The sequence below is a fragment of the Lynx canadensis genome, chromosome B4 (genome assembly GCF_007474595.2).
Source record: "Lynx canadensis isolate LIC74 chromosome B4, mLynCan4.pri.v2, whole genome shotgun sequence".
Classification (NCBI taxonomy): Eukaryota; Metazoa; Chordata; class Mammalia; order Carnivora; family Felidae; genus Lynx; species Lynx canadensis.
This window is the reverse complement of record NC_044309.1, coordinates 125,947,175-125,962,406: the sequence shown is the minus strand read 5'-3', so window position 1 is coordinate 125,962,406 and position 15,232 is coordinate 125,947,175. Positions and strand designations below refer to the sequence as shown.

Genomic DNA, 15,232 nt, shown 5'->3' with positions numbered 1-15,232 from the left:
ATATTTTACATTTCTCTTTTTATACTGAGTTTTTGAAAGTCTGAGTATTTAACCCTTATAGGACATCCCAATTCAGATTAACCACACTTCAAGCTCTCAGTAGTATATGGCTGGTGGTTACCGTATTGGACAGCACAGATCTAAAAGATTTTCCGATATAAACAATTACAATCTTTACACTTTTGAACCTACAGTAGATCTCAAAACACTTTAAAAACTGCAACATGTTTCTGAACCATACCTGAAAAGCACGTCCTTGACTAACTTATCATAAAGGTGGATGTGATCACAGGTTTTTTTTTTTTATGTGAGTAGAGTAACTTATTCATAAGGAATAAAGTTATGTATTGCTTTTCAGTCATTGATTGCTCGTCCCAGCTTTAGTAAGTCTAAACAGAATCCCATATTTGGAACCTGCATTAATTAAGAAAGCCATGTCCCAAATACTACACAATGGCTGTAAAAAAAATATATATGATATGGAATAGATAAGAAATGGGAAAATTATTTAAATGTAAATTTTAGATTTGGATAAAATATATAAGCAAAAAGCAATCAATGTACATTGTTAAATGTTGTTAAATGTGACCGGGTAAGGGTGGGGTAGAAGACTAATCAGTGCCTGATTCCAATTAAGGAACTAAAGGGGATTAGAAAATCAAAACAAAACTGAAACTTGAAATATTATTTCCTTTGGTTCGTTTACGCTTAAGCCAATCAATCCTCTCTCCCTTCTTCTGGAGGAGGCGTCATTATTACACACGAGCTGTGTGCTGTAGCTAAGGTGGACGCAATTGTATTAGCCACACTGGACTTGCGTATACACACACAGTCCCCATTCTAATCCCCCACTTAAGTTGTGGGGGCTTATTTTTTTTTCCAATTCAAAGAAGGAAAGAGCAGGTGGAGAGGAAGGCAAATTTCATTCCCTTTTTCAGCTCTGCTCTCACATTATAGAAAGCTTCATTTGACATTTTTAATCTCCTGCCTCAGGCCTTAATGCTTATGTTTGTTTGCTACATATTACAATGATAATTTTAGAGAAATTATGTACCCCAAGATTCAAATTAGTCATTATATCTGGCCAAGAAATGGAACTGACAAAGGTAAAGTTTAAAGTCTTAAACCACATAGGGTATTTTATAGAGCCAAAAGCTGCCCAACAGATTTGGGGATCAGCTGTGTTCATTATTTCCTCATCACACACTAGGGAAACCACAGGGTACAAGGCACTGTACTAGCTAGACATGATGGGATTTACAGGGTTCAGATTATTTTCAAACTCTTAAGACCTCCAGGTCTACTGCCAATCCCCTTACCTACATCTGTCACAAATACAATCCACACACACACACACACACACACACACACACACAATCACTAGGAGTATTACTAAGTCAGCTGGTATTCAACGGGAAGAAAATGTTGGAACACGAATCTCTCCAGTGTCCTTGGAAATGTAGCTGTGATAAAGCTGCCAAGGTGGTGAGCTCCTTGTGGCAGTCACTATGTCCAGCATGGAGGCAAAATGGAAATGTGACTTTAATTTTTGAATCGGTGGTTTTACAGTTTTGGTAGTAGATGACATCTACACCCTACACCAGGCTCAGTAACAGTACTTGGCATGACCAACCTTAATCATCACTTTGGTAAGTGCTTTGGCACGGGCCACTGTTGCTAACCACCATCCTGGTGCGGGTCCTTCACATCTGCTCTCCTATGGACGGAAAAAAGGAAGTGTCTAGTGTCCATTCCTTGGCCACGTCACCTCCAACCCTATCCTTTACTCACATGCCTTTTACTTCAGGCCCAGGAGAAAATGATTCATTTTGGAGAAGGAAAGTTAATTAGACAAAGCTACAGTACACTCTTAGCACAATGAAGACTTGGTGGGATGCAGAACATCCTCAGAGTGACGGTTGAGGGAACTGACCAGCAGCGCAATGCTGAAGAGGATGATTAGGAAGTGTTCGGGCAAACACCAACTCTAACAGACAGACACAGTAGCACAGTGGACAGAGCAAAGGTCTTGAGTTCTGGAAAACGAAGTTCCTAATCTCACTTTGTTATGAAGCTACAAAGAGAAGGTATGTGAAAGTGTTTTGTAAACTGTTAAAGGAAATGTATCATCCTGTCATTAGCTTAGATATATTCAGGGGTAATTTCTTTGAGCCTCACTTCCTCCCCAATTATAAATCTGATAATAGATTTCTGATAATTAAATAATGATAAAACACCCTGAGTCTTTTGGAAGAAAGATGTAGTATGTGAATACCAAAGGTTTATCTTATTGACAAGAGTAAATGTCCCTCTACCTGGAATGAATGGTCATTTCTCCACTTATCTATTAAATAAATACCTTTTAAACCTCAAGAATCAGCAAAAATGCTGTATCTTCCCTGTGAAACAGTCCCTGATTCATCCAAACAGAATGAACTGCTCCTTTTCCTGGGTATTTACAGTTCAATATAGACCTTATTTTATCATTATTTCCATCTACCTTGTATTTTAGAATATCATAGCCATTTCCTTCACTAGAATGTGTGTTTTCCAGAGTCTGTCATGTTCTCTGAATCTCCCTCATCTTCCTAGCACAGTGCCTTGCACAGAGTAGCTGCTTACTAAATGTTCCCTGAATTGTACTGAACTTAGTCTACTTTGGCTTTATGCCATCTCTTCTACCTCAAAAAAACCAAAACCCCAAAATCAACAGTGAAAAGAGAGCAGAAACTTAAGACAAACATTTAAGATGCATAAAGAATGGCTTCATTCTTTGCATTCCTGCTTTGGAATGCCCACTGCTGATCTCCATACAATTTTCTCACTGATCATTAGTAAGAGCAAATGTTAGGAAGCACACACACAAAGGCAGACAATGTAAAAAACCCACCACACGTCATGCAAAAAGTCTGTGGTTTAGAACTGTTTTTAAAGTTGCCTTTAACTTCAATTTTAATGGCAGAATCGGTACCATCAAAACCAACACAAGACATATTTGCTTTGCTTTATACATGCAAAAAGGAGTATCACCTTCAGATTGAGTTGGGTATCTGCTGGGTGATTCTGGGTGAGTATGCATCTTCTTTGAGGCATAGTTTAAATCAAGTGGAAGAAGCTTGGCAATTTCAGACTTGACATAGCTTCAGGCTATTTATTTGTTGGCAGCTTCTAGAAATGTGGATTCCCCTGGGATTAAAAGGAGAAGGACCTAGCACCGTTTTCTGTCCCTTGCATAGGGATGCCTTATGGAATGGTCTTATCTCTTTCAGTAAGTCAAATACCTGGAATATAATGGAGTATTTTAGGCAGTCCTTTCCCCATCTCCCACTTTCCTAGCTTGGAGTTTACTCATCTAGGGTATATAGGCCAGTTGAACAGCATCTGTGTTATATTTTAAGAATTCATATTCAGCAAAATTTATGAAATTTGTTTATTGCTCTAACACACGGATATGCTCCACATAGGTCCTTATTAACATTTTCCTCTCCAGCTTCTACTAGATGGATTCTGTTAGTTCTCATCCTAACTTCTGTACTTAAACCACAGTTTCATTAGCTACGTTCGATCCTTTTGGAAGTAGCCAAGCACAAATCTTATGTTTCTGATTTCATTCACACCTTGTTATTCTGTTTCCTATAGGTTTGCCTATAAGTGTCTTCTCTTTGCTTATAATTCTTTCAGTAAAGGAACATGTCAATTCTATATAAAGGTATGGAGAATGTCATTTGCAAACAAAGGTCACTTGAAGATTGTGTGCATAGTTAGTTAGCTGTAGATTCTACCCTCTTTAGGATAGGATGAAAACTTAAAAGGACTATCTGGAAGTCACTAAGTTCTAGTCCTATTAGCTTTGCAGATGATGAAGCTATTTTTATATAGCTTCTACCACATCACCAGCATCATTTGCAAAAAGCTCAGACTCTGCAGTGTCTACCCATACTTGTCACACTCCCTACGTCTGAAGTCCGTCAGCCTCCTGCTCTGCTTTTAGCCTCTACTTGTTTCTCTGTTACACCTTTTCCTATAGTGGCTGGCTTTCTGGCTTTCCCCATTCCAGTTGCTACTTCTCCTGACTGAGGGGATACTAGCCTTTACATAGTTGCTGTGAAAACGAAAATGATCAGAAGAAATACACCTTTAAGTGGTAGCTGCCACCAACACACAGAAGCACTCATTCAAGATGGCTTAAAGGAGACAGTGACTCAATGTATGACTAGAAAATAGAGCAATTCAGGCAAGTGTGAAAGGAATTAATATTTTCTAATAACTCCTCCAAGATGACTCGTTGCTGATTAGTACATATTTGACTTAATTATTTTCAAAACTGGCTATTTTTGGAAGGGAAGGTGGTATGAAGCAAGAAGGGAAGGGGAGATTGTCTTTAGAACCCCTAATTAATACAATCACTTGCTTTCAGAAAACCCTTAATTTGAGCTATTCCTTTTCACTTTTTCCTGTTGGGTGCATGGCAGTTTAGGATTCTTGGTTTCAGGAGCAACCCAAAAAGACAGAAATTGCCAGCTTGCACATCAAAAATGGAAAAAAAAAAAAAAAAAGCATAATGATTTGGAACAAGAACCAAAACAGACTAAAACAAAAATACAAGAAGCAGCAAAATCATTGAACCTAACTCACAGCATCTTTTTGAAGACAGGGAGGTTAGTTGGTTAAATACCACAGTGATCTAGTAGTTCCTACCCTAGCTTTGAGAGTTTAAATGTTTAGAATGCACATCCAGAAGCGGCACACGTAGAAAAACCATGGTAGCCGAGAGAGGTCTGAACTACTGCTGCCCGGGCCACCCTGTTCCAATTCACATGGATTTCCAGAGTTGCTGTTCCATGGTAACTCTCAGTAAGAGAGACAAAGAAATAGAACATTTTTAGAAACCAAGCAGAAAATGGATGGGAATACAATACCTGGAGAGTTTATCAAGCATGTTGACAAGTTTCATGGCTTCATATTCTTTTTGTTCTTCTGTCATTTCATCTATGGGGTTTGGCATTGGTTCCTCTAAATGACCAGTGATAAGATTAATGCTACAAAAAGAAAAAGAAGTTATGCTGTATGTTTTAAAATTATGCTCTTTCTATACTCTCTGGTCCAAGTTGTAAGTTATAATAAGAAAGAGTATAATAGCCAAAAATGGGCAATAATAGCAATTTTATAGTATGGAACTGCTATAGGAATTTAAAAAAAATTACTTTTTCTACTAATTTGCTTTGGGAAATGGGTGAGAGTTTTACTTTTTTAAAAAAACAATAGCTAACTTGCCAACTTTGTTTTTTTTAACGCCTGGCTGCTTTTTAAAAATATTAAATTTGATTGGTGCCGTTAGGATAAATATCCTTGGATGCATAGTTTATTAATTTAAAGAAAAAATGATTTCTGAGTAGGAGAATCCATTTTGTGATACAGCATAAAACAAATATATGTCAAAAAAACTGGAAAAATGATGACAGAGAGGCTGAAATCTGAAAATGAAAGCATGCCGATTTATAATCTCAGGAAATTAGTCCATTAGTGAGACCACAGAAGGCAATGAGTGTTTAAATAATAAAAGATAAAGCAGAAGAACAATTGAAATTAGATTTGACCTGACCTGGATTAAAAAAAGAAATCTAGCCTACCAAGAGACAGGTATACCATCTGGCTTTCTGGAAATAATTTAATAAAGTACTTAAAATGAATATGTTCCATAAAGTTTGTACAAAGTTGTAATACCACACAAGCTATCCTCTTAACTGAAAGCCACACTATTTTTTTTTTTTTTTTGAGATGAAAGAAAATTCTTTCAATGGCTGCTAAATATCTATAACCTAAACATGTTTCTGGAAAAGCAGACAAGAGGTTATGGCATTTTGTTTGAGCCAAGTATATAGACAGTTTGCAGGGATATTTCATTTGATCATTAAAAACATAGCAAACTGTTAATTGTTTTCTAGGGTCTATAAACACAAATACTTTCAGTGGCCAGGCCTTCAGGATAAGCAAATGAGTGAACTGGTCAAGTATAAATAATGTGGAGTGTTGAGGACTGGGGTAAACTTGAGAACAGTGCCTGTCTAAAGGTGGCAGGAGGTAGAATCCTATGGGCCAAAACGAAGACTGTGATCAATTGGGTCCTCTGGGGGCTAGCTTGCAAGCTGTGCTTTAGACTTTGACTTGGGCAGTTTAACTTTCTTTACCAATCAGGGATTTCTCATTTGGAGAAAATCATTACTATTCATTACTACTACTACTATTCATTACTACTACTACTATTCATTACTAAAAGATCTCCTTCTCTTTTTTCTACATTCCTTGGAGGCTACATGACATTCAGATTCTTGTGGAAGGACTCAGTGCTCAGCATTCTCAACAAACATATCTAAAACCTCTGTTTTGTCATTCTTGCATAAGACCGAAGGCTGTAGCCATGATTAAAAAACTTTTTTTCATTCAAAGCGGTGGACGGACCACCAACCTCCCCCTGCCTTTTTTTAAACAAATGAAATCTACACAGAAAGCCCACATATAAAACAGACAAAGTGGAACCTCTCTGGCAGAAGAGGGGATGGGTGACCAAGCAGAGTGGAGGCCTAAAGCCCCTTCTGTTGGTCTGTACTTACTTGCTTCCTCTTAAGGTAGCCCCTGAGGCACTTTTAGGAACTCTAAGGAAACAGTCTGAAAACTCATAGGCTTGTCAGTGATTCTTAGCTTTGGCTGCACATTAGAATCACTTGGTAAACTTTAAAGAAAAGGCTTAGGCCTCACCTGAGACCAAGTAAATCTATATATTTTATTTTCCTGGTGGTTCTGATACACAATGAAGTTAAAGAACCACAGGGCTACAGCGCCTACTTCAGACACTCATTGTGTGCTACTATTCCCTCCCCCCCTTTTTTTTTTATTCCCCCAGGTGCTATAATAGGGGAGAAAAAGGCCTCTAGTTAGTGGCCATTAACAAAAACATTGAATGCGGTCAACATATTTCCCAAAAGTCAAGAACAAGGGGAGCCCAGACAAGGCTTCTAAGAACTATAGCATTTTAAAGATGAATCCAGATGCATACTAAAAATGTAATTCTACCATCCATCAATTATTTCCCTGGGCATACAGCAACAGCACATGTTTTCACAGTTCCTTTTCTGCCACCTGCTAAATTAGAAAAACAACTAGTCTTATAAATAAATTAGTAAAGGTACTTATTAGAGGTGTATACCACTTCCCAAGCAGACAAAGGAAATCAGGCCTTAGAAAAAAGTACAAGGAAAGGTAGATGTACTAACTATGTAGAATATGTTCGATTTGTCTCTTGAAAGAAGGCTCTTCTCAAGTTCAATGGAGGGGTGATTAAAGAAATGACATCCACAGACTGTTTTGGAATATAATCACATTAGGACAAGCCATCACGTGCCTCAGGGGAAAATGTGTCAAGAGGATACACTGGTAAGCTCTGTGGTATCCACACTATAAGGCCAGAACATGAATTTCTGAATCAGGGTACATTTGATTCTTTTCTTGGTTCTTTTAAGGTTTTAGTACAAGTGATGTCCGCTTTTAATAAGCTGACCTCAAGCCCTTTGCTGCTAAAATGATTTAATAGCTTGCTCTGAAATTAGCTACTAACGTCACAAAATCTTTGCTCACTGAGTATAAAAGCAGTAGCCAGAGATTCACTTACAGAGTAAGGATTTATCATCTTTTACTCATGTAATACCCCACCCCCAATATGTAGAAGAATGTACCCGGTGCCACAGCAAACACAAGTTGGGGCACTGAACTGTGCCACTGTTTTACGGGAAAAATGCCAATGTGCTGGGGACACTGCCGCCCCTCCTGCTCCCCACATCAAACCAGCCTCCTGTGGTTTCCTTCCCAAGAGAGGAAAACAGTCACCATAACAACAATGATGTGAGATTTCATAAAATGGATTATTTTCAGTTGAACAATCACTACAACCTTAAATAGTATAGTCTAAGACTTAACTTTCTAGGTTTTAGGATCTTAACACTGAAATTTTGAGGGTAGTTTTCTCTTGTTCTAAGACTGTATCTTAAGATGCTTTAAGTACACTAATTGTGGTAGATATTGTATTGGGTAATTTTATGGTACGATGTTGTCCCACCTTGCCTTCGTTCCCCTTCCCCATCTTCCCAGCCCTCCAATTCTATGATTGTATATGTCTTTCAGTTAGGTGACAAGAATTATTTAAATACCTATATAAAGCATCATCGAGCATTTCGTATTATATAAGGCTACTATCTATGAACTGACTGCAGTTATGGGCCTGGAGATGAAGGGATTAAGACATAAAAAGGTATGAGCAAATGAATATATACATAAAAGCTGAAATATATTTCAAAACTTTTGCTTTTCGAGTTATTGCTACATTTGGTCAACATCAACAGTACTAGGTCACTTTACAAAAAAGAGCCATTAAAATTTCCATGAGCTATATGAAAATTAACTTCAATCTCCTAAGAAGTGTAGATTAAATTTCACTCAAAGCATTCTGGTTAAAGAAGGGGCTATAAAGGCAAATTCCTACAGGGGCTAGGCAGGTAAGGTAAATGACAAGGATATATTGTTAAACCAGAGGAGCTCATGCCTGGTATGGTGGGCACCACAGACCCTCCACTCCATCAGCCAGTTGCCACGTGAAAATGCAGGCTTAATGTTATTAGAACTTATTAAAAAAAAGTTCAAAATCCAAATTTCCATCTGAAATATCTGAATTCTAAATGTCAGCAAAATATTATGTAAAACAGAAAATGAAAACACAAAACTAAACCAATGAATGCAACATCAGGTAAGCCAAGCAGAACTTACTTGTGGGCTGAATCTAGTCTATGAGTGGACAATTTGCAACCTCCAGGAAAGGGATCAGGGTTAATAGGAAAAGGCTTTTGTGAGCTCAGAGCAGGAAAGAAGAGGTTAAGTGCAAATAAGGCTAGAAATATCTTTCCAGGAAAAACTCCCCAGAGTACGTGCCCCCGCAAAACAATAAAGAGTCTTCTGTATAGTCTCAATATATGGTGACAATTACAATGGGACTTAAAGCAACAAAACAAAATCTTGACAAAGAATAAAAGTCTCTTGTCTCATTCTGAAGAAATTACACAGCTGCTGCCACAGCTACTGCTGAGAGAAATATAGTCAAGAAGGAAACACCCCTGAGTTGCTTAGTACAATGATTTTAAGCTTCTGGGTGTGAATATGAACTAGTGTAGGGTATTAAGAGTATAAGGAGTTATCCTAGAGTTCTGCCCACTTTGGTCACCCCCTCCTTTTGCCCTCCATCTAGCAGCCCTTTAAAGATACCTCTTTGGACCCCTAGGCTCCTATATACCCATCTTGAAGGCCACTGGTCTAAAATGAGCCAAATGTCATCAGGTACACATCTTTCAATTGATGTCTGGAATGATGTACAAACCACATTAGTCACTTATACCACCTGTATGGTCAAGGGGCCTCCATGCTCTGAGGCATAAAAGAAACACGTAGGTATATAAGTTAGAATTTGGAAATTTTTCTCTTTGATTCAGGACCAAAGTTTATCTGAAAACTTTTAACAAACATGGCTAGACTTACAACACAGTGTGTGTGGCACGTAACTTGATTCTTTGACTATATTTCTGCTAATTGCAGAAAGCCATTTCCAGTCCATTAAATACACTTATTTTGACACAAAAAAAGATTGTTGTGAAATTAACTGTCTCCTATAGCCTAAATGTAAGCTCCACACAATTATTGGTTTCAGATTCCACTAAAGGATTACAGGTTACCTTGGTGCATCAATCAGAATCCACTTACATTTTTGACAACGGAACTAGGGACAAGTGGATAAAGGGTAATTTCTCTGCTTCTGCCCAAACTAGCAACTGTTGTGAATAAATGCATCATAAGAAAAGCATACTGTGATCTTGGTGAAGGGTAATCAGATGGTAGCAGGGAAAGCAATCCTTTCAGGAGCTGACTTCATAAGCCTGACTAGATTGGTAAAAATTTTTCATGATTTTTGGGGAAAAAGTTCTTTCAGTTCTGTAGATCACTCCCCAGAGCACAAGGAGTTGTCTTGCTTGCAAAGTATTTTGTTCACCACCACTTCCACAAGGACCATTTGAATAAATATTTTAAATTAACTAACAAACATCCCACTACAGTGTTTTATCTGAAAGAGGGAAGATGTAAGAAAAAAACAGATACAAATCTATCTGAAGGGGAAAGATGTAATGCTTGCTAGAAATATATACTTGTAATGACCAATGTTTAAGAAACACAACAAGATTTCACAATGGTGACTATTCTGACCACACTAACACACCATTCCTATGAACCCTACAGGCCAGGTCCAAAGGCTGAAGAAGATTCTAACAAAGTATGCAGGCCTAAGTATGGACTCTTCCAAGCCAAAACAGTAACAATACCAAACATCATGGTCTTTGATTTAAACAAAAGGTGCTCTCCTGAAATCTAACATCACTTTCACAATATAACACATTTCTATTTCCCATGCTATTAGAAGAGACCCAGTGTTCTTGTATTTCCTCCAATTTCTTGTTATAGTAGTGTTCTGGTGCTTGTGAGATATGTGATCATTACTATAATAGAGTCATTCACCAAACAAAATCAACAATACACATTGATATAATGACATCATTCATCCATGAGTATTCCAAGAGTTTCTATCTTAGTTGACTTGTCTGCATAACTTGGGACACAATGAATGCCTAATGTAATTTCTACCTTTGTTTAAAAATACGAGACTTAAGTGGTATATTTAATGTCTCAAATGAAGAGAGAGAAAAAAACTGATATGGAAGTATAGTTTATGGAATGGAAAAATCAAGAGCTAGCTAGCAAGACTAATTTAGAATGATGACTTCTATGATTAGGAAAAGATTAAAGTATAATTCCTCTATCTAAGCTTCAGTTACTTGATAGAGACGCCCAGTTTATAGCATCTAAATGGTAGCAGTCTTAAGAATGTATTGGTTAGAGTCACTGCTAGTTTTATTTTCCCTGAAGCCTTTTCTTTCTAGGATATACTCTACAAGATCCTGCTGCTGAGACTGAAAGCACTAGAAATATTAAAAGTAATAATGCTACCTACTCAGGCCTGATTTGCCAAGGAATATAGGCCATACATGTCTTGTCTGATTAGGAAATGATCTTTGCTGTTACCTTCTGATAACCTACTACTTTCATGTTAACAGGGCACAGTCTATCCTTTAAAAAAGAAAAAGCCTAATTTTGCAGATAATGATTTTCTATCCTTTATCAACTACCACATGATCCCCATTACACTCTAGAAACCATCAGTAGGAAACCTAACATGTCAACATCATCGATAATGCCAAAAGGGATGGATACACCCTTTTAATATTCATTAATGGAAACCAGAAAATTGAGCTCAAGTAACTCCTAATAAGTGGAACTAAGAAATTTACCTGGGATGGGGTTAAATGGGGGAAAAAAAGGATGCGGAGGAAACAGAGGAAGTAGAGGTGGTTTGTTTTGGGATAAGAGAATTAGTGTGTCTTTGATTTCTAAGCACTGATTCAGGAAAGACATGATAGTCTCTGGTTTGCCTATTCAAAGCAATAATACATCTGTTAAAAGATGATTAAGTGTTTGATAAAACTTTACTGTGGAGCTACACTTCCTTCCTTTTGTTAGTAATGTACCATTTTATTGATTCATAATGGCTTTTTTGCAAGAGGGAAGATCAGAATTTATGAAACCTATGTTTAGATTTCTGAGAAAGACTGAACCATCAAATAACCAGCTTAAATCCTTGGTCTTGGTTGTACCTTACACAATCTCAACCTACGGAAAGGAAAGCAAAAAGTAGCCAATAATACTTTTTAAGTATATGATGGTAAATGTCTAAAAATACCATCATTCCAAATTCTTAGGAGAGGATAATGACCATGCAGCAGAACATTTCTTGCAATATTATCTTTCCTTAATCATTTGAAGTCACTCTCTAAGCTACTAGCTATGAAATTATCTCTAAAAACACTATTAAATGGAAAGCTTCCAAATCCACAAAAGAAAGGAAACACTTGGAAAATGAAAGACAAAGGAAGTGAAAGGTAAATAACCAAATCAAAGGCACAGGCATAGGTGAAAAGAAACTTGATACTATACTTTGGTTTTGCATTTTTGTATTCTTCAGTGTCTGTGTCCTCGTCCTCTGAGTACCAATTATCTCCTCTTCCTCCAGCCAAGAGGCCCCTGGCCGCCAACAGTCCTGCAGCATTCCCATAGCCAGTGTATTTCAGCAGGCTATCCACTGCAAAAACAGAACAGGTTTTTAGACAGGAATCCTTGGGTCTTGGGTGCTCACTGTCATTGCTGACTATTTACCAGTACAAGGAAGTTGGAGATCTATACGGCAGTAAATCTTAAAATTGAGAGATTTTCAAAGTGTGTTAGTGGTTATACTAAACTACCCATAAATTCTCTTGCATGCTCTGAGGACCAAAAGTCTTTTTTCAGGTATCAGAAATTCAAGTGGAGCTGTTTGGAATATACTTTGTAGCAGGAGTGGGGCTTCTGTGACCACAGGGCCATCAGCAAGAGTGGTGTTTTAATTTTCTGGTCACAAATCTTACGTCTTTATCCGGTTTTGGAGAAACGATGACTAGAAACTGGAGTTAATGAAACCCAGATTGGAATTTTACCAATTCAGTCATTATCTAAAATATTTCTTATACCGTTTATAGGAATTGTCGGCAATAACGAAACTTAGGGATATTTGCAAATAGGATAGGCTAAGTTACTACTTTTTCAAAAAAGTCAGCAATAATACATAAGCACATGAGACCCACCAAGAAGGTAGGCCCAGGAGTTAGACTGGCTGGATTTTAGTAATGGCTCTACCACTTCCTAGTTGGTTGACTTGGGTAAGTTATTTTACAGCTCTGTATCCCACTTCTTCTAATCTCAAGAATTGGAATAATATCTACTTCACAGGTTAATACATGCAAAGTGCTTAGAAAAGTATCTGGCACAAAGTAAATGCTCTTTCTTTTTCCCTGGGAATATTAGGTAAAATGAGAATTTTAGACTTATCTTAGTCAACAACAACAACAGCAGCAACAGCTCAGTGAACCATCTGATGCAGGGCAGTATTACCCTGTTATCAGTGCAAGGTGATATCTCTAAGACAAGCAGACACATAAAACTTTTGCAGGGGAACCCTGAACTGTAGGATTTTTTTTTTTTTTTCTTGGAAACTAAGCAATCATTAGCAGCTTTATTGAAGAGTACTTTCCTTTCATCAGGTACAGTTTCAAGGTGAGCACCAAAATATTCAATCTATCAGTCTAAAAATAAAAATTTTATTTAAGGCTTTCAATAAAATGTCATTCTAAAGACAACTGTAGGAAACAAACCAAACACTATCTTATTCATGTATAAGGCTTTAGTGAAACCTACATCTGAAATACTATTATAATTCAGACCACTTACTCAAAAAAGACAAAATAAAGCTAAGAAGATTCAGAGGGCAATTAAAATGACTTTGGGACCTGAAAGGGGCAGTGGATAGGCAAAAAGGTGGGTAAGGAAAGGGGACATATATGATCAGAGATGAAATCATTAAAGGCATGGATAGGATGAATAATCCAGGGTAGAGTTGTTCATTAACTTTTCAAATACTTGAACTAGAGGGTACCTTTCTTGACACTGAAAATAGGCAGTCTGGGGACAAATAAAAGGAAGTCCTACATTCAAAGGATATAGCAAACTGGTGAAATTTGTGTGAAAGGAGACATGGATTAATAATATAAGTAGATTAAAGTTTGCATGATTCTCTTTCAACCATTTTCTACCTTAAAACCTATTGGTAACTATTGTCTCCTTGGTAATAATTCTCAATGGGTGCTAGATAGAATCATATTGGAATTCAGTGAGGGATCACGGTGGTTTAATTTGAAAGCCCTTGGAATAAATCTGAATATGCTCCCTTTGCTGACAGGGCCTCTGCAAGACTGGAATGGTTTGGATAAATTAATGAATTTTTAATGGACTTTTAGGGATGTATACAGGTGTTCTTAATATTCACAGAGGTCAGACATTAATGACAGGGTCAGACACAAAGTCAGAGAGGCGAAGAATCATATATCTGAATCCACATGGCACTGATACTCTCATTGTGTTTTTGATAAGCCTTACTTTTTAACCAATAAAGGTGTTTGGTAGTTCCAGAAAAAATACTGACTGAAATTGTGGAAGTCTAAATTGAGAAATGAATATAATTAAAAAAATAACAATAAAAAAGACATAAAATGTAAGTAACCACCTACAATGGCTAAACATTAAAATAGTTTAAGAATGCAGAGTTTATGAAAAGCCAAAATAGGTTAAAAAGTAACCTGAACACTAAATAATCTGCTATCTTAAGCAGAAAATCTTCCTGGAAGTTAGTTAATAGTAAGAAATCCCTAGCACTTTTATGAAAATAATGCTTACTGTTCATTCACTGGAACAAGCATGTATCAACTCTGTGACAGTTTGGGTTACAAAGGCTATTTAAAGACTTGCTTTGCCTTTAAAACAGATAAGGCTATAGCCAATAGTTTCAGAATCAAATGAACTTTTGTTAATAGGATAAAATATTTTAAAAATAGGGGTTGGGGAAGGGAGATGACAAATGGACTACAAAATTTTCACAGTGAGAAATATTTTCTTTGTGAAGTTCTGATTGACATCATTTCATGGAATGTTTTATAACTACTTTTTAGCTATTTTCAAATAACACTGTAAAATATCCTATTCAATACTGGGAAAGTAGTAAAAAGAAAACAGACTGAACTTGGATGTTAAAGTGAGCTGTGGAGCACCTGGGTGGCTCAGTTGGTTAAGCAACTGGTTCTTGACTTTGGCTCAGGTCAATCTGATTTCACAGTTCAGTTCATGAGTTCGAGCCCTGCATTGGACTCTCTGCTATCAGAGCAGAGCCAGCTTCACGTCCTATGTCTCCCCTCTCTCTGTCCCTTCCCTGCTTGCACTCTGGCTCTCAAAAATAAACATTTTAAAAAATAAAGTGAGCTGCTAAGGCAAAGAAAAGGTTTTCTGGGTGGCCCTTAAATAAAAAAAAAAAAAAAAAAGAAACAACATAAAAATTTATTTACGGGTACCTGGGTGGCTTTGTCGGTTGAGCGTCTCTTAATTTCAGCTCAGGTCATGATCTCATGGTTCATAAATTTAATCCCTGAGTTGGGCTCTGTGCTGACAG

At 37.2% G+C, this 15,232-nt stretch overlaps 1 protein-coding gene across 5 annotated transcripts in view; it reads right to left on the bottom strand.

The window, feature by feature from the left end:
* RIC8B (RIC8 guanine nucleotide exchange factor B) overlaps nucleotides 1-15,232 on the bottom strand; it is a 102,807-nt gene that overhangs the window by 10,163 nt on the left and 77,412 nt on the right. For 2 of the 5 annotated variants that reach the window (XR_003969996.1, XM_030320441.1), the window contains exons 8-9: nucleotides 12,139-12,283; nucleotides 4,920-5,039 (exon numbers count right to left, since the gene is read on the bottom strand). Coding sequence is in view for 3 of the 5 variants with exons in the window: in XM_030320441.1 (XP_030176301.1) it covers nucleotides 4,920-5,039; nucleotides 12,139-12,283 (265 nt within the window). In the remaining 2 variants the exon portion in view is untranslated. Of the gene's footprint in view, nucleotides 1-314; nucleotides 1,718-4,919; nucleotides 5,040-12,138; nucleotides 12,284-15,232 lie in introns of those variants that run through there. The other 3 variants (XR_003969995.1, XM_030320444.1, XM_030320445.1) reach the window with 3 other exon arrangements.